The sequence below is a fragment of the Lampetra planeri genome, chromosome 6 (genome assembly GCF_965212315.1).
Source record: "Lampetra planeri chromosome 6, kcLamPlan1.2.h2, whole genome shotgun sequence".
NCBI classification, from domain to species: Eukaryota; Metazoa; Chordata; class Hyperoartia; order Petromyzontiformes; family Petromyzontidae; genus Lampetra; species Lampetra planeri.
The window spans coordinates 8,417,405-8,445,292 of NC_136112.1; the positions used below are offsets into that span (position 1 = coordinate 8,417,405).

Consider the following 27,888-nt stretch of genomic DNA (forward strand, 5'->3'; position numbering starts at 1 on the left):
TGTCCCATTGAGCCATCTGGTCTCTTTTCGATTAAAACATCCAAGAATGGTAACTTTCCATCCTTTTCCACCTCCATGGTGAATTTGAGGGCTGGGTGTATGGAATTGATGTGGTTGAAGAATTGGCCCAGCACTGGTAGGTCATGTGGCCAGGTGACGAACGTGTCATCTACGTACCTCTTCCACAAGGAAGGACGTAGGGTGGATGCCTGGATGACATCTGTCTCAAAATTTTCCATGAAAACATTGGCTACAACCTGAGATAAGGACGAACCCATTGGGGTACCTTCAACTAGTTTGTAGAATGTTCCATTCCAGGTGAAGTAAGTGTTGGTGAGACAGTGTCTAATCAGGACCGGTACATCAGCATTCAGTCCTTGTTGGACCAATTCTTCAATTATTGCAATGGTGTCAGGCACAGGAATTTTCGAAAACAAAGATACTACATCGAAACTGACAAGCAGTTCACCTGGAGATAGTGAGATGTCTTTAATTAACGATACCAAGTGAGCTGAGTTAAGTACAGCTGAGGTGGTCTTACCAGTGAATGGTTGTAAGGTATCAGATAGAAATCGGGCCAGTTTGTAGGTAGGTGAGTTAATGGTGGAGACGATAGGATGAAGTGGTGTACCTTCTTTATGGATTTTTGGTAAGTCATAAAATCTGGGTGAACTAGCAGCAGTAGGTTTTAAGGTAAGCCGCTTGGTTGGTTCGATTAAAGATGTCGAGAATGTGTTGTATATCCACTATCTATGACCAACCCACTGCAATGCCCTTTGGCGCGTGGTTTATTTTTTTGTGTGTGGCCAAAGCCAACGCGTTAAACAGACAGACATCGTCGTCGTCTAGATTTGAAGCTTTCGTGACTGCAAGGATTCATACTCTTAGGTTTTTTCGGTAAAGTCACGTAGGTAAAAATAAATAAAATAAAAAATGATCATATTTTATTTTAATATTCTTATGATTTTTCGGTAAAGTCACGTAGGTAAAAAATTAAAATTAATACAAGTAAAATAAGAAATAAAATAAAAATCACGACGTTTTGGAGGCAACACAAGCTTCCGTCTTCAGGTGGAACCGTCACAGCACGATACCTACGTGACTTTACCGAAAAAACCTAAGAATATGAATCCTTGCAGTCACGAAAGCTTCAAATCTAGAAATTTTATTTTAATATTTAATTTCTATTATTATTTCTATTATTTATTGTAATTTTTATATAATGTATTTTTTATTATTCATTTTTATTTTTACCTACGTGACTTTACCGAAAAAACCTAAGAGTATCATCGTCGTCGTCGTCGCCACCGTTGGGGCCTCTTCTCACCACGTGCGCCTCCATCGACCCCCCCACGTGGCCACCGGTGACCCCCCCACGTGGCCACGTGCGACCCCTCGTGGCCACCGGTGACCCCCCCCCCCCCACGTGCGCCTCCATCGACCCCCCCACGTGGCCACCGGTGACCCCCCCACGTGGCCACGTGCGACCCCTCGTGGCCACCGGTGACCCCCCCCCTCCACGTGCGCCTCCATCGACCCCCCCACGTGGCCACCGGTGACCCCCCCACGTGGCCACGTGCGACCCCTCGTGGCCACCGGTGACCCCCCCCCCCCCACGTGGCCTCCATCGACCCCCCCACGTGGCCACCGGTGACCCCCCCCCCCCACGTGGCCACGTGCGCCCCCTCGTGGCCAGGGCCCGGCACTGCCGCGGCCACCGGCGGCGTCGTGCAGCGGCCGCCGTCGCTGAGCCCGCGAAAAGTCGAGAGAGCCAAAGGCAGCAAGCGGGCAGACGGCAGCCACAGCAGCAGCAACGAAGGACCACAACAACAACAACCACCACCACCACAACCACCACAACAACCACCCTTCTCCTCCCCTCAGCAGCGATGGCTTTCGGCCCACAGGTTCCCGCTTACTACACGAGTCTGCTGGTGGGTGTACGGCGGTGTCGCCTCGCCTGCCAACCCGGGGCGTCCTCGCTCGCTCTCGGTTTCACGGTCATCTACGTACGGCGGTGGTGGTGGTTGTGGTTGTTGTGGTGGTTGTTGTGGTGGTGGTTGTGGGATTCGGCGCTCGTGGCGGGCTCCGCTGCGTTGCGGCCTACTGCTCGGCTCGTCGTTGTCGGTGAAGTCGAGGCGGGGAAAGGCTGTTGTTGTAGCGGTAGCGATGATGATGTTGTTGTAGCGGTAGCGATGATGATGTTGTTGATGTTGTTGATGATGATGTTGATATTCAATCACTTGTCAGTCCGCTGCTGGATGAGTGGGGCGCCTGCCTCTTCACCCCCCCCCCCATCACGTGTGTTGTTTGACCATACTTCACACTTCACCATACTTCACAACACTTCACCACCACTTCACCACACTACACCTCACCACACTTCACCACACCGCACCACACTTCACCACACCGCACCACACTTCACCTCACCACCCCTCACCACACTTCACCACACCACCCCTCACCACACTTCACCTCACCACACCACACCGCACGACACTTCACCTCACCACCCCTCACCACACTACAACTCACCACACCTCACCACACTTCACCATACTTCACACTACACCACACTACTCCATACTTCACCACACTTCACCACACTTGGGCCCTGGCCTGGATTCCAACTCGGGTGGGTGGGTAGGAGTCGCGCAGTTCATCGCGCTAATACGTATTGTTCGCGTGGCGATAACTTTGTTGTTAATCATCACAATGGCAGTGATCACTGATAACGTGGTGGTGGTGATGATGATGGTGATGACAGTTGAGGGATATGGAAATCGTGAAACTGTGGAGTTCTATCCGAGGCCGCGTGTGTATTGGGCCCAAAGCACATTGCAGTGACGTCATTCGGGGCCCTGTACTAATTTATAATCTGCTAAATTTTTGTAAAAACATCACTTACAACGCTTAATAGTGGCGCTGCGCCTGAGAGTAACTTCTCATTATTGAACCATCAAACTCTTTTGGCAAGCCCGTAGGGGTACAAGCGGTGTGTGTGAGTGTGTGTTGGTCGTGTATTTACAACATTTGGCTGATATTTGAACCGGTCACGGACCATCCCCTAGGTCGACTCGGCCTTAAACGAGTATCTGGTGCGGTGTGTAAATAGCAGCACTGGGGAGATACAAAGACGACCGGGCGTGGTGTTGGCCACCCACCCCCCCGCGTGTGCCATACCGGCCTTCATATTGGCGGCATGATCGCATGCAATATGCCCCAACAGTCCTGTCAATGGTTTTGTAGACGGTGGATCTTTGTCGTGACCACGTTAGGGGCTGGGTGTTCTCATCCAGCAGTGGATTGATGAGAGGCCTGTGACACGTGCACGTGCATTTACTTGACCACTGTTGGGGGTCCTGGGCTGTGATTTTTTTTGACGTGTGATGTTGGAGCCACTGTTTTACAGTGGCTGTTGACTTAGGATATGTTCATCTTCTTGGTTCTTTCGGTAAAGTCACGTAGAAGGGAAATAATAAAAATTTAACATAATAAAATTTCATTCTTACTTATTAAAAATAAATACAAATAAAACATAATAAATTATTTTTTATTCTTTGAATAAAATTCTCACTTATTTTATTGTTTTATTTTTATTATTTTATTATTTCCCTTCTACGTGACTTTACCGAAAGAACCAAGAAGATGAATCCCTGCAGTCACGAAAGCTTTAAATCGAAATTTAGTATGTGTTCGTTTAATATCCTGTGCACAGTCTGGCCCTGTGAGCTTGGTTAAGCTACACCTGAAGGGTAATTACGATTGAATGAGAGTCACGTGGTGGCGAGTGCTGTATTGTGGTGTACACATTGCATTGGCATTGTGGGAAACATGCACGTGTACGGTAAATGTGGTGCTCTGGCCATTGTGGATGCAGCACTAATGTTGTGTTTACCGTTCTTGCTGTAAAATGCCCATAGGCATTTACATTATATGGGACCTCCTTTGCCAGTACCAAAATATGAGAATAGGTTTTTCCCATTTTTTCTGGCAACAAAACACGTGTTAAGTTGTTAAAATACCAAACTGAATCCTTTTACAAGGAATCATGTCTGCATTAACCACAATACTTGTGGTCAGAATGCAAACAAAAAACCGTTTGAGACAAGGCTCAAAAGAAAGCTGTCTCTGGTGTGGACCAATCAGTTTCAAAGACAATGCATATATTATCAGAGCATGTTTTTTGTTTGCATTCTGACCACAAGTATTGTGGTTAATGCAGACACGATTCCTTGTAAAGGGTTTCAGTTTGGTGTTTTAACATCTCAACACCTGTTTTATTGCCAGAAAAAAGGGGGAAAACCTATTCTCATGCCCATTGGCATTGAAAGTACACCGCTACACGAGTCATCCAATACACTTGGTATTTGGTCAACAGTACCAAGATCACGATGTTAATGGTGGCCAAAGCTGTGGATGCCACCACACACCTCGTCGCCAAGACTTTCTACCCCCCGATCGGACGGTGCAGCTGCTGCACAGTAGATACGTGTCACCTCCAAGACCTGTCCTCACAGTATGCACAGTCTGGCCTTCAGTCTTTGCTCCTGGTCACTGGACTGGGCGATTGTTTATCAGTAAAATATACTCGGTACAATATACTGATACAGATCATTTGTGCAGTACACCGATACAGTGTATGTAGTACACTGGTATGTGCAGGCTTTGCATAGAGTACTTGATCAAAGTTGGGCATTTGTGACAATATTGGACTACATTTCGATTTAAAGCTTTCGTGACTGCAGGGATTCATCTTCTTGGTTCTTTCGGTAAAGTCACGTAGAAGGGAAATAATAAAATAATAAAAATTAAACATAATAAAAAAGAACCAAGAAGATTGGACTACATGTCAAGACAATTTAATAAAAGATGTGGGTAATTATCGGTACAGTTATTAAGTGGCTTTTGAGAATAGTTACGTTAACAAATTTGAATAGTAATTCGGATATAAATAATTTGTCCAACTCTCTTGATAAGGGAGAAATGTGCATAAAATACCATGTACTCATCGACGCTGGGATGATCATGGTGCATTCAGTTTCGTTTGTATGCAAAAACTGTAACATTCCATAAATAAGGCATATTTTTCAAAAACTTTAGGTAATTATTTTCAAAAACTCATGATTATGGAGAATTCAACCCAAAAAAACGGCTCTTTGGAGGTAAACACATTGGTTAAGTGTGCCAGGCTCTCCGACTAATTTGAATCTTCGTTAACGAGAGAAAAAACATTCTAGAGTTTTCACAAAGCCCCTCGTGTGTGCTCGTGCAGGCTCAACTGAAGGCAGAACAGGTCAACAAGCCTCTTTTTTACTGCTGTGCAGACCTCACCAGGACCATTGACGAATACACCAGCAAGGTTTGCAATCTGCCACACCAACAATACCACTGTATTATCCCTGCATGTGTAATTTGATCTGATTAGCTGGAGAATCGGTAGGCCCTGCTTGGAATTTTTATCTGACTCTCACCTGCCTCAACAAAACACGTCCACCATGAAGACGGTGCATTGAAATTATTTTTTGCATCGCGAGGCCGTGAACGATGATAACGGCTTTCAGAAGTCATTCAACTAGCAGTGGGGAGTGAAGATATTTACACGGCACTGCTTTTAGCCATAACTGGGAATCAAACTCGAGTTGACGGGTTAACAATGGCAGCTTTCTCATTATTGCCTGGAGGTTCTGTGAAAGTATCCCATTTTGTCCTCATCAGAGAGTCGTGTGAATGTTGTAGTGTTGTGAATATTTTAGATATGACCTATGATTGTACTGTGGCTCCCTAAACACCAACTGGGCATGTCTGTTTGCAGGATCTTCAAGGAATATTCGAGTGGCTGGTGGCCTCCATTTTTGGAGCTGATGGCGAACCAGGATGGAACCTCCTCTACATAAAAAATAAAGAGAGTCCTACGGATTATGCAGCCGTCAATGACTTCCTTTCCCCCTGGTACTGTATCCATATAACAAAAGCAACAATAACGACAAACACATCTTACACAACACACATGTTCATCAGCAGATGCTCGCACAAAGCACGTTACCACTCCGTGCAATTTAAAATATGCGAAGTAGGCTGACATTTTTGGCGTTCTTCAGTGTAGCATGCTGGCAGATGTAGCCCAACATACACAATTTCACGTGTGTTATTTTTTCCAGTAAGAGTGCATATGTGTCCCTGGTGAAATATAGCAGAAAATTCTTCCTTTTTCACGCAAGTCTTGTTGGCTATCGCGCTGAATAGATACTGTGAATGAATAATTATCATTATGCAAATACCATTATCCAAAATGATGAAAAACAAGAATAGGGTTTACCCTTTCCATAGATATAACTGATCGACCCGCGCTATAAGTGTTCTGATACTTCCATTGTTTTTGTACTGGTCTAACACTGGTGAGACAAGACCATTAAGAAGAAGGCTGTCTCTGGTGTAGGCCAGTTTCAAAGACAATGCATCCATCATAAAATACATCGCGACTTTTCGGGCGCAACACAAGCGTCCGTCATCAGATGACGGATCATCAGATGACGGACGCTTGTGTTTCGCCAGAAACGTCGTGATTTATTTTATTTTCTACCTACGTGACTTTATCGAAAGAACCAAAGAGTATGGATTCCTGCAGTCACGAAAGCTTCAAATCAAGAATGCATATATTATTAGAGCACGTTTGTTTGCATATTTTGCCACAAGTGTGTGTGGTTAATGCAGACTTCATGCCTTTAAAAAAGTATTTATTTGGTGTTTGAACACCATTAAGCAGGCACGTATTCACCGAGTGAATGTGGTACTTTTGCATTCCTCTGTGCAGTGGTGCCATGATGAGGCTGGTGTACAAACTGCAGGTGGACGATGCCAAGTTCTCCTACCAAGTGTCCAAGCTGCCGGTAAGTGATATATTTTTTTTAATGAATTTAATCCATCAACAAAAGCGGAGAACAACATATACGTGTGCAACTAATAAAGATCTTAACAACATAAGCCCATTTCGATTTAAAGCTTTCGTGACTGCAGGGATTCATCTTCTTGGTTCTTTCGGTAAAGTCAAGTAGAATTGAAATAATAAATATGCTAAATTCCTATTGATATGCAAATTATTTTGTCAAGGCGCTCTTCGCCCCTCCATCCCAGCTTAAATAGTCGCTCCAAGCCTGGGGCTTGTCATTCAGACTCTGTCTCCTCGACAGACCTGTTCTCCACCTGAGGACGGCTACTTGCGTTCTGGCCGAAACGTCGTGAGAATTATTTTATTATGTTTTATTTTTATTATTTTATTATTTCAATTCTATGTGACTTTGCCGAAAGAACCAAGAACCTTGAGGTTATGCGGGAGGTAATAGGTGAATGGGAAGGTGTAATTATTGGGGACCAGGTCTCCTGACAGGTAGATGAATCATACCGCATTACTTAGCTTCGGTGTTGCATGATTGATGATAAGATATACGTATGTGACCTAAGATTGCTTGCGTTTTGTCTGCACCGCAGGCTCCGGCGCGAGGCGCCCTTCAGGAGGGCCTCCTTCCCACAGAGTCGCCCCTCTATGTCAACAAACTAGTGGGCGGTGGGCTTGTGCTGTCTCTCTCCCTGAGTATCCTTTCGCAGAGTTCAAAGTTCATTTATTAGGTATAGCTCTGTGAGCCATTTGGCTCTTGAATCGGGTGCAACCGCAACAAACAAAAAACAAAAACATGAACAAGAAAACATCTTAAAGTGAATATGTGACTAAGTGCAAACAGAAAATCCAAGAAAAGACAGTAAAATATTGAGAAGGACAGTGCCGATATGCACACACACTGCATTCCTTAATAGAGTTTTTTGGGTTAGATCGCGTAAATATAAATGTGTCTAGGGCATTTAACAAATTGATCAACAATAATTGGAAAAGCGCACTTCTAAGTGTCATTAATTATGTTTGCATCTAGAATGTGGAAGAGGTCATCATAACAATTTTGTTGATGTCACCCCACCTCACTAAAGATTATTTTGTGCAGCTGTTGCAAAGTCAACAACCCGGCCTCCTGACCCACTGTATTCAGCATCCCAACCATCTGGGTGCCACTCCAATGCCCGGCTCATTAACATGCCTCTTCTGCTCTGGAAAGATGCCCTATCCATTACAACATCCTCTTCCTGATTGTGTTTACAATGTGGGAGGTGGTATAAAAGTCACGTTCTACTTAACCAATGTGACACCAGTTGCAATTTATTTGCCACTGATTAAATGTTTTCTTCAAATTAATCGTTGCAAATGTAATTCAAGGTGTATCCACCTGACAACAAGTTGCGGCACACCACCCTATATTTGAATTCATGAAACATTTTGACTGTAATAAAGGGATCGTGGTCTTCCCACTGTCACGAAAGGTCTAAATACGAGAGACCATTCGGCAAGGTGGGAGAGATTACTTGAAGGGAAAGACATGTAAACAACCCATCATACATTCCAGCGGCAGTGTTTTATAGATGACAATGGTCAAGCCAATTGTCATGAATGTTCATATGTCTAGCCAGCTCACTTGTGTTGGTAAGCTACTTCCACCTTAATTGCTGCCACCTTCAGATGCCTTTGAGTATTATTTATTCAGCTTCGCCAACTACCTCGTTCTACCAAAGGTGAGACTAACAGGTTCCTTGGTACATCGATTATTTTTCACAAATTCAAGTTAACATCACTTATTACAGAATCCTGGAACTGGTACCTTGTGCCACATTTATATTTACGGGATCTAACCCAAAACACCTTTATTATTGATAATATTGGTCGTGAAAGCCTACGTGTTAAGCTTGATTTATAAATGTATGCATTAGCAGCATTGTACACTAGTACCTGCCTCGTTGTTAGGCAGGTACTGGTGTATGAAGAGTATGAAGAGTGCCTGTCTAATTACTACTATGTTTATATTAATCTAAGTACGACCAGATCATTCACTACCACTATGTGTTGAGTTAGTGGTGTGGTGCCTTTGTAACCCTCAAGTGAGAAGGCTTAAGTCATAACTCGTGCATGTTAGTGAAACGTTGAATTTTTGGATCATTCCTTAAACATAGATTGTTAATGCATTATAGTTTACAGACATTTGTAAATCCACAATGAGATAAAGACCCCTGCATCAGTTTGCCCCACCCCAACGATTTTATGAAACGTCACAATTCAGGCTTGTGATTTAATTTCAAGAATCAATTATTTTAACATTGTGATAAATGTAACACGTAGTAGCCGGCCGGTGATGTAAATCACGTGCAAATTCTTATTCTTACACGCATAATTTTGTCAATGTATCGTGAGAGTAAGACTGAATCATTTCATGCCTTATTAGCCACGGGTGCCTCGTTACCTTGCTTACCGCATCCATACGGGAGTACCTTCCCGTGACCTGCGAGCAGCCATTGCGATGGGTGGTGTCGGTCAGAGGTCGCAAACGGGTTTTGATTCCTTACCCGTACCCGGCCTCACCAGGGTCGCAAACGGGTACCCGTACCCAACCGTACCCGTACCCTACTCGTACCCGGCCGGGTACAGGTAGGGTACGGGTATCGGGTACCTGATTGCGACCTCTGGGATGAAGCCATGTTGCAGGCGCGGGTGGGTTGATTCTAGGAACTTGAATTGTGAGAAGAGACAAGACGTTGGGAAATGAGTGACAAACGGTTACTCACCAGTGACTCACGGTCTACCCGTACCCGGCCGCACCAGGGTCGCAAACGGGTACCCGGCCGGGTACGGATAGCCGGGTATCGGGTAGGGTACGGGTATCGGGTACCCGGTTGCGACCTCTGGTGTCAGTCAACCACAACTGATGCCACCGCTTGCCCTGGCTCGCAGGCTGAAAGCTTTCCTCCTGTAATTCACAGACGTCCCTGAGCCCCCAGTACGCGGCCGGTCCCAACAACCTGTACACGGCTTTGGTGGAAGACTATCTGAAGTACTTCCTGCCGACTATGGGAAACGCACCTGCGTCTCCAACACACACTCTAACCAAGGCCCCCTCCCCGCCTAACCACAGGTGACTTTATTGTTTTGAGAGCTTTGCAGAAGAGGTCGCAAACGGGTTTTGATTCCTTACCCGTACCCGAAATGAGTGACAAACGGTGACTCACCAGTGACTCACGGCCTACCCGTACCCGGCCGCACCAGGGTCCCAAACGGCTACCCGTAGCCGGCCGGGTACGGGTAGCCGGGTATCGGGTAGGGTACGGGTATCGGGTACCCAGTTGCGACCTCTGCTTTGCAGTTTGTTTTAAATGGTAATGTCCCTTTGCGGTAGCGACAATAACTGGCGTACGGGCAGGTCTGTGATTTTGGACGTGCGTTTTAAATACTCTAAAGAAACGGGTAATCATTAGTTTAATGATGAAGCCGCTTTTTTATTTGGGCATAGTATGTTAGCCAATTAGCGCTGTAATTTGGATAGAAATAAATCATTTGTCCACCATTCTTAAAAAGGGAGAAATGCTCTTAATAGTACAGTGACAGACGTAATCAAATACATGTTTTCTTCCATGCCAGGATACTGGTGATGCATTCAGCGTTGTGTATTTCACACCATTGCCTTGATCTATAAATAATCCCAACTTTACAAAACTCCAGAATAGTCACCTTAAACACGACACCCTGTGTGTTTTGTATTGTGTGTTGTAACATTCTGACCTGACCCTACTGGACATGTGTGGAAACGAGCATTATAGCTCATCGGATAAATACATATTCTGATGCTGACTATTATGATGATTTTGCAATTTTGACTGTTGACGGCAAATTTGTGCAACTTGCCCCCATGAGAGGTGGCTGGGTGGCTGTCATGGGGCTAAGATCAGAGCACTGAGCGAGCAACGCTGAGATTCTGTGTTTTCATCTGACTTTCAGCTGCCTGTGCTTAAACCAGATTGTCAAGTGCAGCGAGTTCACAGTCTCAGCCTGATCGCCAATGACTCCACAATGAAATCTATAATGTAAAATTAGTTTTTTCACATCATTTGCGACCCGATGCCTTGCAAGTCGTGTCAGTGTCGTCTTGCTAACAATGATTTAACGTGCTCATTCCCCATAAGTGTCTCTGAAATTCGCCCCTCTCCCAAAGCGCTTGGCTGGATATCAAAACTTAACAACACATGTTGCTATGTCACCCTATATGACATAATCAATACAGTGATTATGGTATTTCTCTTCAGGCCAGTGAGCTGCCTGCAGTCTCCATACTCCAGCCCTCTGTCCGCCCTCTTGAAGAGACCCATCCAGCACCAGTCGCCCGTGACACCAGACCCGGCCGCACACCAGATCTGGCACTCTGAGACGCTCTTGCAGGTAAACCAATTCAAACGCTCCCAATGAGGCTGGAAACAATAGTAGTTTGACACGCAAGAATGTGATTAATGAAAAGCAAACGGCACGATTTTGACCATTGGATGGGATCCTCCAATCATGCCTTCCGTGTAACGTGGCATCCCACTGTGATTACTTGCTCATGCCACTGCTAGTGGAATGGCCTTCAACTATAGGGAGTGGTCAAGAGATTCCCTCCAGATGGTACCTCTTCTTAAAAGCTCTCCAGACGTCTTGAAAGAGGTGGGAGTAGCCATAATTTTCCCCGACCACGTGCGATCTGCAGATCAGCTTGCTGTGGGTGTACCTATTTGTACTGCTGCGCGGACAGAGACGGGAACATTTCACAAACTCGCCAATTGTTTAATCTGCCGGAAACGGTAGATCGAATCGAACTGACGACCTCTGAATTGCAATGTAATTGTGCTCCCCGTTATTCGATGGCAGCATCCCGCTACTTACTGCGTGTATAATGTGCAGAGTCGTGTTGTAGACAACCAACCCAAAAAGCTCCCATCGCTGTTCACGGGAGACGAGCTGTTGTATGCATGCATGTACGTCGAACTTCTTTCGCACCGTACGTAGCCAACCGTACTAATCGGTTGCAGCGGAAGGACAACAAACTGAACACAAAAAAGTAGTTCTAAAGAAGTGAGTTTTCATCTAGCTCGAGGGGCTTCCTAATATTGGAAGGAAGAGCGTTCCAGACAGCCGCAGAAGCGCATCTGAACGTGCGCGAAGCAGCGACCGTCTTTGTTCGATGGCCAGCCAAAATGTTGTTGACTCGTTCATTAGGACTCCGCTGAAACCGCTGTCGTTTTTCCTCCACAGGTGTTTGTGGAGCTTTGGTTGCACCATTACTCCCCAGAGGTATTCCAGAAAATGCAGTCCCCACAGGCTCGGGTAAATGTTTTGCCCGTCGACATGCCATTCCGCTCGGCGCGCACAGCAGATTGCATCCTCGTCGCATTCCCACACGGGCCATAATGACGTGAATTGTATGTTCCCAATGAGGGGTGGGGGGGGGGGAAAGGGGCAGTGGGGCAGGCGAAGGAATTTAAGGGGATGGTGATAACAGGATAAGGTTGGTCACGGGGTCAAGGATGCAGCAAAGCGTGCATCATGGCCTCACTAAATTACTTGGGTGGCCCACTTTTTCCTCCCCCTCTTCCCATGCACACGGGGACGTGAATACTTCGTCACAGTGTAGTGAAGCAATTATGAATCGGATGCCCAACGCTCATTTGGCTTTATTTGGTCTCTTCCAGTGTAGGGGCAACATTTTGCATGTCTTCACTACGAAGTTCGCAGACTGATGCAAATTTAAATTCTCCAGTGATTTAAGTGGAGTTTCACTGATTCAGTTGGCTGCTCCGGTTGTGTATGACAACTTAAATTGGTCCATGATATCCATGGCAATCAAGGCAATTATATGGCAGAAAACAGCCATGGCCACTTGGCCACAAAGCATTTTTTTTTGTCTCGGTGGTTGTATTTGGGACCAGTGTATCATTAAATGTACGATGTCTAGCAGCCATGTGACTTGAATTTAAATTTGCCTAGTTTTGTATTTTTTTAATATTCATACAATTTGAATATAACGAAATTTCCTCACCTCATTTTCTTCTAAAAGGAGTCATGTGCAGTGATGTCCATGAAGATTAATTTCAAGTGAAAAATAATAGGCAAATGTCTGCTTACTGAAACAATGATAATTTTAATTATATAAAACAAAATGTTTGAGTGACCGTTTGGACTATTACGTAAAGTGCAGTTAGCAAACAGGATTTTTCGTAATGACAATGCATTTGGCCCCCAGTATGACTACGATTAACAACAATTCCACACCCGAACAAAATCCTGCTTCATACATCCCAAAGCTGCTGATAACTGCCTCTTCTGCATGTAACTTATTTCCCTGCTACTGCCGATGCGCGCTTGGTGTGGTGTCCTAATGATTTCAGCTTGCAATGCATCGCTGCAACGCCACCGCTGCCTGGCTAATGAGACGCGAGGTACAAGGCGATTCGTGAGAATGTCACTTCTCTCTGTTTGATCGGCCAAACTCCGACCCATCCCGAGACAGCTGGTGTTTTTCCCAGAATGCCTTGTTAGTTGTGGCCGATGGCGTCATGGATGGCGTCATCGACAAAGTGTTAAAAGGGTGATAATTAGAGTTTTAACAATTCATTTTTTTCATTGATTAATTTCGATGCTTCAGCGAGTGACATGTGCATCAAATATTGTGTGCAATATCCACGTTTTTTTCTCGATTTGTGAAGGTTCTGAATTGGGTCATGTGATCTCTACATCTATATGAACCAAAATATAATAACAAATATATCTATTATTCGATATAATCACGACTCTAAATCGTAATATTTTATCCAATTAATCTAATCCCGACAGGTCATCAAATGGGGGTGGGTGGGATGGTGAATCACCTGTAGTGATAATAAAGGCAGAGTTTGCAAGTCGTCCAAAAGCCACAGTCATAACTGATGGTAGAGGCCTTCTCTAATGTTTGAGTGAAGCATCTAATTGCACAACTTCTTTTGAAGCTTGCCCATTCACGTGGTCCATCAGCCACGCCTAACATTGGCACATTGTGAATTCCGAGCGGGATATCTGACTGACTGAATAGAGTTGTGGTTAATGCCTTTGCTGCATGGCAGTAAAGCCACTCTCCCCTCTGTAACCATGTCATCGCATTGTATGAATGCACATATTAGTAGAGACCTCATCTACTTACATTTAACAGTCTTGTGCACTAAAACCATAACTAATACCCCATCTGCCTTCCATTGGCGCATGCCAGAAAGTCATCCACCTGCATGTTTTACAGGCAGTAATTGTTGTACGTGTCTTTTTTTTCATTGCTTTAACATGACACGGTTATTGTTGCGTTTTTGGAGAAAATCTCAGTATATGCGAACCATTTTGTGATCAGAAAGTGTCTGATATTTCACTACAGGGGAAAACATAGCGCTTACCATTTTTCTGTGAGCCTACATGGATCATACTCTTATGAACATAAATCTAACACACAATGCCAGTATTTTAATAAACCAAGTAATTTCGATTTAAAGCTTTCGTGACTGCAGGGATTCATCTTCTTGGGTTCTTTCGGTAAAGTCACGTAGAATGAAAATAATAAAATAATAAAAATTAAATCTTTAAAATACAACATAATTTCTTATGCTTTATTTATTTAATTTTATTATTTCCATTCTACGTGACTTTACCGAAAGAACCAAGAAGATGAAACCAAGTAATACTAAGAGTAACAGAACTTAAACGTCTTAGAACTACATTCGTTCAATCGTTGATTTCACTGTGAACCAAAAACTATTTTCGTCTGAAAACAATTACCGGAGTAAACTGAGGTCGCATTGCAAGGTGGCACACTTTTTGTTGCACCATGCGGAAAAGAAAAACTTCATCTTCAGCCCTCAAAATACATGCATCGCATGTGGTGAAGCATGCCAGCTCTTGTCGGCTCGCAAAAATGAACGACCGTGTGATCTCAAACTTCTTGCTGTCGAATGGAAGTGGCGTGCTGGTGTCCATGCAGTGGTTTCAGTGTGCCACCTGTTGCTTTTGTCCTGTGTCCATTTGGTGTTGTTTGTGTTGGTGCAGTCGAGTGCTGATTTAAAGCAATCGTCCATTGGAGATATTGCTTAAATAATTATCAAAGAGATTATTGCTTAAAGCGGTTAAATAGTATGAAATTGGGGCTGTGGGGAAGTGTGGCAAGTTTATGATGGATCATACAATTTCATCATCCTAAGGAAGAAGCATCAATAGTCTTGTAAAGAAGGGTGCATGACATCCACGTACTGTATACAATGTTGACGTATAAACTCGCTTCAGTGGCAGCCGCGACACGCAAGTATAGCTTTTTCGATTTGAAGCTTTCGTGACTGCAGGGATTCATCTTCTTGGTTCTTTTGGTAAAGTCACGTAGAAGGGAAATAATAAAATAATAAAAATGAAACATAAAATAATTCTCACGACGTTTCGGCTACAACTCAAGCAGCCGTCCTCAGGTGAAGCTTGGTGGTCTTTCATTCTTCACCTGAGGACGGCTGCTTGCGTTGTAGCCGAAACGTCGTGAGAATTATTTTATTATGTTTTATTTTTATTATTTTATTATTTCCCTTCTACGTGACTTTACCGAAAGAACCAAGAAGATATAGCTTTTTCGCCATCGCTTTACATGGTGCAAAGAGCTTGATAGTACGTGACGAAAAGCATAACCCGGGCCCAGCTTTGACAGCCACCACTGTCTCTCTCTCTTGAGATGCGCCCGAGCTGTGGGTTAAATCCGCCCTCGACTGCGCTCATTGTTTCTCCCTCTTCCCGCATCCCCCCCCCCCACCGTCGCCTGTTTCCTCCTTGTGATCGCCTGCCACGTGCGCTGTGCCTGTGTCAGATGGAGGTGATGCAGTGGCGCCTGTGTGCCCAGGGTGTGCCGCTCGGTAGCCCTCTCCCGCCCGCCTACTGCGGCCTACTCCTGCAGGAAGTAAATGATTGAGAGCGGAGAGGGGCAGGCCGCAGGACCTTGCGGGCCAGACACACGGCGCGTTTCCACTTATCGTGCCAGGCCATTTTTCTTGTTTTTCCTCTCGTCAATCGGCACGTGACGAGTCATCTGTTTTAAAATTTAATCCGACGCTCGCAAATTACGTGCATCGAAGGAGCGAGTAAGACAACGTGACTGTACGAACAAAAAATATTTTTTTTCGTCAAATAATAACAGTTCATGAAATTATGGGGGAGCAAATTTGATGCTTATCGTGTAACGTCGATTCACAGGCACCGTGCACCGGTTCATTTGGTGGTAGTGGGAAACGTGGACCGTGTGTTGCCCGCCAGGACCCGTGGTGGCTCCGTTACCTCCTTAGAAAGCATGCACCTTGAAGTGGCACGCACGCAGCAAAGGCATCTTGGCAGCAGTGCTTGTTTGCAGGAGCGGAGGTTAGCGTTTGGCTAAATTTATTTTGGCTGGGTATGCGGTATGGCATCCCGTTGCATACCATACCGCAGAAGCAATTATATGTTTCTGAGTCATTTACATTTACCGTGATTATGCAGAGTCTGTCCGATCTTCTGCATGCATGTTCTGTGTTGGCTGCAGAAACCCTATTTCACATTTCAGTCCAAATTGTCCTCTGTTTTCAGGTGAAGCCTTTTGTTGTAGGCATTGGCACGCAGCGGCTTGATCTTATAGAGAGTGTGTCCCGCTTTCTTTAATGACTTTAATGACACACTTGGGTTCAAGCCAAGATCAACGAGCCACCCAAATATCAATAACTAATGCTATGGCTCTTACTTTGGTGTAATCCATTCTGCTCTTGAAGCTGTCGTTAATGCCCACAGCCAACGCAAGACAGAGTAGATATAATTTGAACATTTCCAGATATGTTTGTTTTATTTTTAACAACCATCTCAGCTCTTACCTCCCTTGCCCCCCCTTTCAAAAAGTCTTGGGATCCTTTCACCTGCTTTCAGTCTGTCTTGGATTTCTGTCCTCTTTGATGGCCATGGAATCATCAACCCCTTTCCACATCTGCATGGGGGCACGGCCCGTGTTCAGCATCCATTTTTTGCGTGTGAGATTTCCACCAATTAAACGTCATGCTCTCATTAACCACATGCCGCTGCCATCCATCACTTAACAAGCATGTGCACACACGCACTTGTACAGCCTCTGCTGGATGAGGGCCTCCCCACGCTTGGGTTATAGGGGTCATTTGACCATTCTTCACGCCGAAAGTGGGGAGCATACTCTAGGGAGTATTGTACAGCTTTTATAGTTTTATGTAGTGCGCTTTGCTCTTGATCATGAATGGCAATCGCGCATCCAAACACTATCCAGGCCCAACAATACTTAGCTTCGAAATCTGATAAGATGAGATCGGACACATTCTGGGTGAATTTGATCATTATGCATGGGATGAGATCGTGAACTGATTAAAATGATGGCAACTGTGAACGACACCATAACGTTTGAGCTTGCTGCATTTATATGCATCCTATAAATTCGGCAGCTTGCTATGCAGCCTTAAGCACACAGGGGATAGCGAAGCTTGCCTGCCATCTGTGTTAAGCCTTGGCTTTCTGCTTTGTTCTTTCCCGCAACCTGATTTACTTTTTTGGGGGGGAGGGCGGGTGGGGGGGGGTCGTTTCCTGCGTTTGGCGGCTGTTGGATGCATTGTGGGCTGCTTGGCTGCTGCTTGGTGGGTCCGTGTGCACAACGCGCGCGTGCGTGTGCTCGCGCCCGCACGACGTCTCGCAGGAACAGTTTGTGCCGACGGAGGAGCACGTGCGGGTGGTCCGCCTGCTCGTCAAGCACCTGCATTACTTCAGCAGCAGTGCGCGCGACCCGCCGCCCGCCTCCCCCTCGTCCCCATACCACTCGCAACCTACGAGCCCGCTCGACAACTTCAAACGGTGAGCGTCGTGAATATGTGCAACCTCGAAGAATGATTTGTGAACGGCGAAAGGCATGAATGTGAACATAGGGTTCAATCATGCTTTGCAGGTGAAGTTCAAGTTCATTGATTAGGTATCGCCCTGTGAGCCATTCGGCTCTTGAATCGGGTGCAACCGCAACAAACAAAAAAACATGAACATGAACAAGAACAAGAAAACATCTTAAAGTAACTATGTGCAAACAGAAAATCCAAGAAAAGACAGCAAAATATTGCACTTGACATCACCGTACAGCCCGTGTATAATGAAGGTTTAAAAAACACGTCACTCGAAATCATATCTGGAGCACTTCCGTGATATCTGCTTTTGGGGGTGTTTTTTTTTTACCCGGGGTTGCACTGCTCTGCGAAAATTTCCGATAATTTCTGAACGGGTTCTTTTTTTTCGTGACATAATTCATGAAAAATCTAATTTAAAGTAAAGCAAGTACGTACACAAATCGGTCCCCCTCAATGCGTGGTCAAACATGAGGTTGTTGGCTGTGTCACAATGGGCCAACTGAAATGCTTTGTTGTGTGTGTCCAGGGTGGTGATTCCAAGGTTTGTACAGAAGAAGCTCTACGTGTTCCTGCAGCATTGTTTCAGCCACTGGCCGCTCGATTACTCCTTCCGAGTGGTAAGTGTCCATGTGCCAGCAGCCCGTGGGTGATTGAGTGTCCGATGCACCCCCCCCCAAGGTGTGCAAACAGTGCACCCCATGAGTCGGTGAACTGGGTCATACAACTCATAGAAAATGACAATGCCACTTACAATGGCAGAGATGGTGGACCAAGGTCCTAGTGGACTGCAGAGGCAGACATGGCACAATAATTACCTTCTGCTGTCGGGGTTGGACAACCAGGCTTTAAGGACAAGGTAGCCATGCAATACACGCATACCCCGTTTAGCCGGAGGGATGTGTGCCTGGAAACGAGAGTGCTAGGTGAATTAGCGCTATAACGGGGTCACTATAGCATAGGCCCTATGGAGATGTGTTCCCGACATCATCATTTATCACCTAAGACCAACACATTTGGGGTTCAGTGGGTTATTGGAACAATAATAAAGATAAACATGATCTGTGACTTAACTCTCCCCAGTTTAACACTTAGGCTTTCCTGACCAATATCCATAATAGAGATTTTTTTTGGGTTAGATCACGATCTAACCCAAAAAAGACCTCTTATTGACTCCCCCCGGTTTTAGAGGAAAGCGCTCATTGGTGGAGAGCTAATGCCATGCCAACTCGAGTGATGGTGCTTGTTCATTAGCTGAGGGCAGAGAGTGTAAACGGCCCTAATGTACAATATTTGGATGAGAATGTACACAGAGTTAACTCAAGTACGGATTTTCATCCTTATGTTTATTTATTGTAGGTTACATATGTACTGTATACATGTTTTTATATATAGTATTTTTTTTTATTTCCTAAGAACAAACCGCGAATCGGCGCTGTACGGGGTACCGCTAAACGGGATATGCGTGTAATATGACTTTTGTCGGCTATAATATGCCAGTAGGGGGCGATGCTGTTACATGTTTTATCCAATTATAGAATTTGTGGGTAATCTTTTTAATACATTTTTGCCAATAACATTATGGGATCGTTAACGTCCACCGTCAAGCAGACGACATCTATTTTATGCACCGTCCATACTAAGGCTGCCCTGATTAGCAAAGGCACAATCCGTCGGCCATGAAACCATGCTCAGGGTGGTCTAACCTGCCAGTGGCTTTTCAGCAAGTGAGCAAACGATGGTGCACCCTTTCGTTCAGGTGCTGGAGACGTGGCTGAGCTACATCCAGCCGTGGCGCTACACGGAGTGGCCGAACGGTGGCGGAGAGTCGGACGACCCCACCGTCCCCGAAAAGTGGTGAGGCTGCAAGCGTGAGCTGCAATTGCACATGACCTTGGTCGAGTGTTCCATGGCTTTTGTTCTCGGTGCAGGGTCTTCTTCTTTGATCCTCTGCCCAATAGCAGGTCGTTAGCTCAAACGGCGTCTGCCCATTCTTCAGCCGTCTTCGCTTCCCTCAGTGTTGCAGGGTGCACAGATCAAATCTAAGCTCCTATTACGTGTGAATGCGTAATAACTTGAATGCATGATAGTTAATCTGTATGGATCCCTATGATCTAGGCATGTAATTATGCACACCGCCAACGTCTGTGATTTGATGAATTGTCACGACCAACTCTGCTTTCAATCGCCAGAGGTTAACCATGGCCGGGAATCGAAATTAGGTCACCGACTTAATAGCGCATTGCATGAACCACTAAGCCACTGCTCCACCCGATGGATGTTAACCCAGTCTTTTCTGACCCCTGACGTAACGCGTCCTGTGCTCGCGTGCTTGTCGTTACGGCAGGGCGGTGTTCGTGCAGGAGAACCTGCTCTTCTACACGCGACTCTTCCAGGTGTTTGTGGGCCGCACCTTGCGCTCCGACCTCAGCTCGGCGCGGCACACACTCATGGCGTACCGGGCCGCCAAGGTGTACGCGCAGTGCAACCTGTGCGCGCTCATCATGAAAGGTCCGTCGCACGTGTTACGGGAGCGACAGGGACGCTGGACGTGCTCCGATCTGGACCGTACATTTGTAACAGTCTTGAGGGTCGTCGGTTTCGGTTGCTTTGTACGATTGTTTTATATGTAAGTGTCCCTTTTGTCAATCCACTGCCGGGGGCCACCCAATGGCACAAGAGCCCTGGAGGTTGTTTAACCTCGCTTCACCACGCTCGTTCGTGCGCTTTGGTGTGGAGCATGAGCGTATGCTGCCTACAGCATAGTATATTCCCATCACCCACGCGAGCGATCGCCATTCTGATTTCCATCACCCTGTGCGCTCCCCTTTAACCAGGCGAGCAGCTGCTGCAAGAGCCTGAGCACATCTCTCCCCAGCGCCAGCAGCAGTCGCCGGCGGCACGGGGCTCTTCCCCGACCCCAGCGCCGCCCTCCTCCCTGCGGTGGGGGGGGCGGCGGCGCGCACGCCCCCCGCCAGGCGCTACCCGGTGACGGCGCGGCTCGCGTGCGCTTGCACGTGTGCGCGCTCGAGGGCCAGGAGCGCACCTACACGCCCCTGTTCGGCTCGGAAGGCCGCACCGCCGTCCTGCAGCTGGTGCAGGCACTGCAGCAGGCGCAGAGGCAGGCGGCCGCGGCGATGACGGCACCCAATCGGGCAGGCGAGGTCGTTTCGGGTGGTGGCGGTGGCAGCAACGGTCCGAGCGGCGGGCGCTCTTTCCTCTCCATGCTGGGCCTCACGTGGGACTTGGGGTACGGGTCGGCGAGCGCCAACGGGGACGACTACGAGGCGGTGGACACGCGCAAGCTGGGAGAACACCTGCAGAAGTCCATCGAGTTCTTTTCGCAGACATTCAGGGTGTGGTGTAATTTTTTGCACTTTTCATTGAAAGACAAGGAAGCATCTTAAGATAATTTATTATTAACTTACAAGTACATGTACAGCCGTCTTTTCAGTCCATTGCTGGATGAGGGCACAGCATGGAGTGAAAGCAAGGACAAAAATTGTGGTAGCACAGAACCACAGTACAACATTGCCGTCTTGCTGCCCGCCATGCAATGCAAGCCCTATGAGAGCATGTTTGCACATAGTGGTCACCCCCAACCAAGCACTATCCAGGCTCAAACCTGCTGAATTTACAAGATCTGATGAGATCGAGTGCGTTGCGGCCAATTTTGTGTTGCATCGTTCCCACATTGTACAAGGTCTTTTTAAATTTGATTCATATTCTTGGTTCTTTCGGTAAAGTCACGTAGAAGGAAAATAATAAAAATATAAAACAATAAAATTCTCACGTTTCGACTGCAACACAAGCAATCATCATCAGGTGTGGATTTCACTTTTGATGATTGCTTGTGTTGCAGTCGAAACTTCGTGAGAATTTTTATTATTTTATATTAATATTATTTTATGATTTCCCTTCTACGTGACTTTACCGAAAGAACCAAAAAAGAATATACAAGGTCTTTTTAGTAAGAGGCTCAAGCACACAGGCTTTCTCACTGTCATAAAGTACAGCCCAAGTGCGACCATATCTCAAAACACTTGACAGAAGCAGTAAAAAAACACTAAAAATCGTAATTGCAAAAAAGGTCCTTGCGACACCGTTGGAGCCAAGGCAGGTCGTGGGAGAGTTCCCATGCCGCAAATGAGCCGCGTTGTTTTGCTTGTTTCAGATAAACGCCGCGCTCGTGGTTCCGCGACACTCGTGGATGGGCCCCGGTGCGCCAGACTTTGGCACCGGCGAGCTTCCAGACTGTGCGCCGGGGAAGGATGGTCAGATGCTCACACCTCTCGGCCGTTACCAGGTTACCGCACCCAAGTCACTCGATGTAATAAGTCGTTGAGAGCTCTCGTTCAGTCCCCAGCTGGATGAAGGGCTGCCCACATGCAGTGTCGGTTGTGGTGGTTTCTTCACCATATTTCACCGTGTTGGTCAGTGTCGGTTAGCCATGGTGGTGAATTAAACTCCGGTTGCTGGGTTCATCGCGCTCACCACAACACTACCACTCCACCCCACGTGCTCTAACGTTCCATTTGTTGTTTGTAATCGTCAAGAAATTGTTTTAATATTTATCCGTTAAACCATCACAGAATCTCCAACATTGGGATGTTTAGTCAATTACATTTACAAAAGCGTTTGCGATCTGGAAACTGGAATTCCAGGAGAAAACATCCGCATGACGGAACGGCACTCCAAGGTCCACGCAGATGAGGTCACAACTCTCTTGCTGTACGACCATCTCCTGGCTAGCTCACAGCCCAGCAGATTTAGGAATTTAACAAACCTATATGTGATCCACTGACCTTTACCTCCCGAAGCACTGGCACTGCAGGTGTGCATGACCAGGCCCGGCTCACGATGCCCACATCCAGAACTCCTCTGCAAATACATTCCATCTAATTGGGCTACAAGTTAGGTCATGAATATATATATTTTTAAATACGTGCTTGTTTGTTACTGGTGCATGCAGCTGATGAATGGGCTGCGTCGCTTCAACATCCAATATTCGGGAGATCCCGAACTGCAGCCTATCAGAAGCTACGAAAACCCCACGCTCGTTCGGTTGCTGTATCGTCTGACATCCGCTCTCAACCTCCGGGTAAGCCATAACTCAAACACTTCGATATGATGCGACTGGTGTGTTCACATTGGTGGTGCTTGAATTGAGCAATACCGAGCCAGATCCCTTTTCCCACCCTGCCTTTTGTTGTACCTTCCCCAGTGTTGGCCCCAATTTCTGCAACAACTTACATTCATATCTTGCCTATAATGTAAAAAGCATCTCATAGCACAAATACCAGAGGGCAACGGGAGGGAATGAGTGTGCAATGTTGATCTTGCTTCATCCCCCTCTACTTGGTCTCGTTGGTCCTGGGCCGGACCGCGCTGTTGCTCTCTCCCATGTGTCGATGCTGTCACCAACCCCCCACTTTCCATTTCACCTTCCCTAATGTTTTCCCTCACTTGGGACAATCATTGAATCTATGCGGCAGGGTGGGTGGTGAATCCATCATTACGCTCACTGTGAGCGGCTAGATTGTTGTCCTTCCCCTGCACCTCCGATTAGCATGGTTGGCTACGTACAGTGCAAAATAAGTTCATACATACATCGACATGCATTTCAGAATTGAATTACGTGCAAATGGTATGATAGTGATTTTACAGCCCTTTGTCAAGTCTACCTAACATATACCCCTGTCCTACCCCATGATTGTTCCAATGTGTTCCCTCTGCAGTACAACAGCCAGATGCAGGCGCTGTGCAGGCGGCCGGGTTTCCTGGGCCGCCTCTCGCGATACTACCTCTGTCCGCCCAGGGTCGCGTCCATGCCAAGGCTCTCATCAACAGAGAGCAACTCTTCTTCCTCCTCCTCATTCCGGGAGCCAGTGATAATGGCGGCAGCGGCAGCGCATACACCCCGCCTGAGCTTGCGCTTCCTGGCAAGCTACAGGAACGCGCTGGGCCTGCTGCTGTTGTACGCGCTGGCCCGCGTGCTCCTGTCGCTCGACCCCCTGGGGTTCATGCTGCTGCTGCTCTTGGCGGCATTGGGGCACGGCGTCATCAAGACGCTGCTCAGGGAGCGGTCGCACATTGACTGAACAACCGACATTACACCTTGCACTGCCACCCCCATCCCCGGCCCCTTGTCAGTTCACGGCCGTTAAAATTGGACGAAGTTGTTTAGTAGGGGGCATGTAACGATGCAGTGAGTCACGTATTCTGAATTGCGCAATATGTTTGCGCTTAATATTGCATCTAATGATTACATTTGTGCAGATTATATGCTGGTATTTATTTACAGCCCCCTTTGTCAATCCACTGCTAGATGAACGCCTTTCCATGCCGTGTTGGTCATTGGGATTATTTGACTAATTTACCATGCGAGTCGGTTTGGATTGTTGGCAGTGGGTCTGCTCTCGGTTTGATTCCTGAACGTGTCTAACGTCATTGGCATATGCTATCTAAATGAGTCATGGCCCCCACTTGACCAATCTACTGATAAGCGTGGCAAAGCGAAGTAAACAATCATGACTGAAGTCATGCAGTGTATTGACAAGACGACATATTATTTGCAAGTGTTAGTTGGACTAATGGAGCGAATAAAAGGAAATTGCAAAAAATTCGAGAATCCCGATGAGGTGGATAAACAGAAGACTTAATTCTTGAATTGTATCACGATTCATGGACTGGTTTGTGGATCATTACATGCCTGCTGTTTAGGCTTATGTCCACAAAGAGATGTTGAAGAGGATTTTTGTATTCTTGACAATGCATTATTTTCTTCATTGTCATGAGGTTATAAGCAGAGTTTTTGTTTTGTAATTGAAATGAAACATGGGTCATTCATATCTATTTTAATAAGATGAATATCGATTTGTTAAGTATGTTTTATAAACAGCTTTCTTCATGTGTTTTTAGAATATAAAAATAAAAAAGATCAGCCAATGCAGAAGTTAAGTCTCATGAAAAACCACTGTTTTAATGTGTATACCTTAACATGTCATCAGGAATGCTGGGTCGTATGCTGAAGAGCACAATTTAAATGCACTAAATTTCGATTTAAAGCTTTCGTGACTGCAGGGATTCATCGTCTTGGTTCTTTCGGTAAAGTCACGTAGAAGAGAAATAATAATAAATCATAAAATACAATTCTCACGACGTTTCGGCCACAACGCAAACAGCCGTCCTCAGGTGAAGAACAGGGCTGTCGGAAAGACAGCGTCATTCCCTTCGACGTGACTTTGCCGAAAGAACCAAAAAGTTAAATGCACTAGTCATACATACATCAACCAAATGCAAATAGTGGTCTTAAAAGTTTACCTCCAAGTATTCTGGGTGGTTAAATCATATTTCATCAATGGGAACTAACTTATCTCCATGTCTTTGAACATGAATATTCACGGCTCGGGAGGTGTATACGAGCCTCTTCGTTTGTGTGCGACACGCAAAGGCATCGCCACCTTTAACAACACTGTTGGACAAGAGCTTCCCAAAATGTGGTCTATCCAGCCCAGCAAGGTGCAAGTTTCAATTTTTACTATTGAGACCTGTAAAATTACTTAACGTCGACTTAAAATGTTGGTATATGTGGTATGGCAGAGCATTATCGGGAGCAATAAATTACATATTTGCAAGCCCAATTGTTATTTATTAACCAAACTCTTTCAAGAGTTTCTCACTGTTAAAATTAAGCATAAACAATCCCAATTGAATTAGTAAATGGGTGAACGGCAACTTTTGCATGGAGGAATGGGTACACACCAGGAGTGTGAAACGTTTTCCTTCCTGAGAGCACACTGCGAACATTGCACACGTCATCGCAAGAGGTGCACCAAGTGACCGCACTGAAAACTTAGTGTTGCCAGGTTTAAACAATTCCCTTTTAATACCTCATTAGTATGGCTAAGGTCATAGCAGTGACAGATAAATATCGCGTGGGGGACATTTCTAAGTGGTGGAGGACTCGTGTAGCTGCGGGTAAAGTCAAATTAAGTCATGGGCCTTGGGTTGTCCACCTCTAATGTATAGCCACTTAACCCAACATTGGCCTCTTTCATGTCAACAATGGTATACAGTATAATAAACGAATCCACACTCAACACAATAGCTATACTGTACGTGGTAACAGCCCACACGACTGACCAGTCCAGCCATCCCGACCACGTATTCCACGAGCCAGTTTAATGTTACCAAGTGCGTTGGGAGTGGCTTGGGACCAAAGGGATATATGCAACCATGTGTGGCATGTGTAAGAGGTACTCGAGTTAACAGTGTAACAAACCATATAATTGGATACGACTTTAATATTGAAATATCCCGTTTCAATAGACCAACAACCAGACGAAGGTGGAATTAGACTAAGGTCGCGTGTCCATTGCTGCCCCTATATACCGAGACCACAATATGTTTGACTCCATGCACGGACCTTGGAGGTCAAAAGTTCAGCGTAAAAGCTGTGACTTGGCAGGTAAGATGTTGTGGCATCAGAAGCATTGGTTATGATATCAGAATCTTCATTTAAACGTTTGCAGTGTTTCCCAAACTCATCTGTTTTTGCGACCCACCAAGGTGCGTATTTTCATAATGTACAAACTTCAGTTTAAATACAAATTAAGCCGTCAAGCGTGGTTCACGAAGAATACGCAGACACACGATGTCATCTTAATTCGAATCGCCGCTACCTCCATCAGACAGGGAAAGAGCCTCCACACAATATCGTAATTGAAAACCCACGTTTTAGCAATCATCGGGATTGCGCAGAGCGTACAATTTACATTAGAAACAACTGAATAATTGGTGGGGTCGCTAAAACAGGCAAACCCTGAAGGAGAAGTTCAGTTGTGGGGGGTGGTGATGGCAACCATCTCGCCTCCTCCTCCTTCATTCTGCTCGGGACTCTTCCCACCGGATCTTCAGATTGGGCGGCAGTGGCATCGAGGCGAGGTCCTCGAAGCGGCTGGCGTCCCTCACGGCCTCCCCGTAGAAGGCGAGGACGTCGCCCGCGTGGGACACCTCGTGCAGCCGCGAGTTGGGCACCCGGTGGCCGCCCAGATCGGCCGCCAACCGCGCCAGCAGCTCGAACTTTTTCGCGTCGGCGCCCACGGCAACGTGGCGCCAATCTCGAGCTCCAGTGCCAGTGTCGCCGTCGCCCTCGCCGTACACCTCGCCCACTGCTCGCCGCACGCGTTGCTCCAGGTCAGCGGGCGGGTCGTAGCGTCGACTCCGCGGCTCGGGCCTAGGCATGAGCACCATCGCCTGCCGCTCCTCCTGCTCCTGCTCCTCCTGCGCTGGCACCGCCGCCGCCTTGTCCCTCCTCAGGAAGTTAATCCTGCTCCAGAAGCTGCCTCGCGTCTCTGTGGCGTAGGCGGCTGCTGCTGCGGGAGACCACGGGGGGCACGGGAGGCGTCTGCCGAGCAAGGACGCGCCACGCAGCGCCGCCACCATGGGGGCCGCCATTGCTCGCTGAATGCCCCGAGGCCGATGCGGCGGCGGCGACGGCGACTTCCGGTGTTGATGATGATGCGCCGGAAGTCGCCGCCGTCGTCACCGCTTTGAACCCCGCCGCGGACATGTTGGGTGAGGGAGACCGGTGGCTTCTAGATTTGAAGCTTTCGTGGCTGCAAGGATTCATACTCAGGTTTTTCGGTAAAGTCACGTAGGTAAAAAATAAGTAATATAATTGAAAAAATAATAGAAATAAATAGTAAATCATAAAATAATAAATGCCTCCGAAACGTCGTGATTTATTATTTTATTTCTATATATTTTTTCAATTATATTATTTATTTTTTACCTACGTGACTTTACCGAAAAACCTAAGAGTATGAGACTGGTGGCGTTAATCTGCGGGGCGCTGCGGTTCGGTTGCGTGACGTCACGCATCGCTGCCCCGTGTTAGCGGATGGGTCGTGCCCCCGCCTAAGATGGCCGCTGGAGTTGTGGGTGGGGGAAGGAGGGGGCGGGGGAAAGGGAAAAGGGGAGGGGGCAAGGAAAGAGGAGCTGTACTAGCAGATGACGTCATGGATCGCTAAATTTTGTCTTCAAACTTTCGTGACTGCATGAATT

General features: G+C 46.5%; 2 protein-coding genes across 2 annotated transcripts; one reads left to right on the plus strand and one right to left on the minus strand.

The window, feature by feature from the left end:
• Positions 1-1,691: 1,691 nt before the first annotated feature.
• SMPD4 (sphingomyelin phosphodiesterase 4) lies at positions 1,692-24,768 on the plus strand. The gene is given in 19 exon segments (XM_078595455.1): positions 1,692-1,934; positions 5,279-5,365; positions 5,819-5,955; positions 6,818-6,893; positions 7,492-7,594; positions 8,567-8,619; positions 9,859-10,010; positions 11,176-11,308; positions 12,158-12,229; positions 15,762-15,851; positions 17,628-17,782; positions 18,350-18,440; positions 19,580-19,677; positions 20,168-20,331; positions 20,658-20,767; positions 20,769-21,176; positions 21,995-22,126; positions 22,793-22,921; positions 23,559-24,768. Coding segments are annotated over 19 exon segments (2,598 nt in total). The 5' UTR covers positions 1,692-1,889; the 3' UTR covers positions 23,922-24,768.
• MRPL50 (mitochondrial ribosomal protein L50) lies at positions 24,460-27,409 on the minus strand. The gene is given in 2 exon segments (XM_078595456.1): positions 24,460-27,294; positions 27,296-27,409. Coding segments are annotated over 2 exon segments (690 nt in total). The 5' UTR covers positions 27,395-27,409; the 3' UTR covers positions 24,460-26,703.
• Between the last annotated feature and the right edge of the window lie 479 nt (positions 27,410-27,888).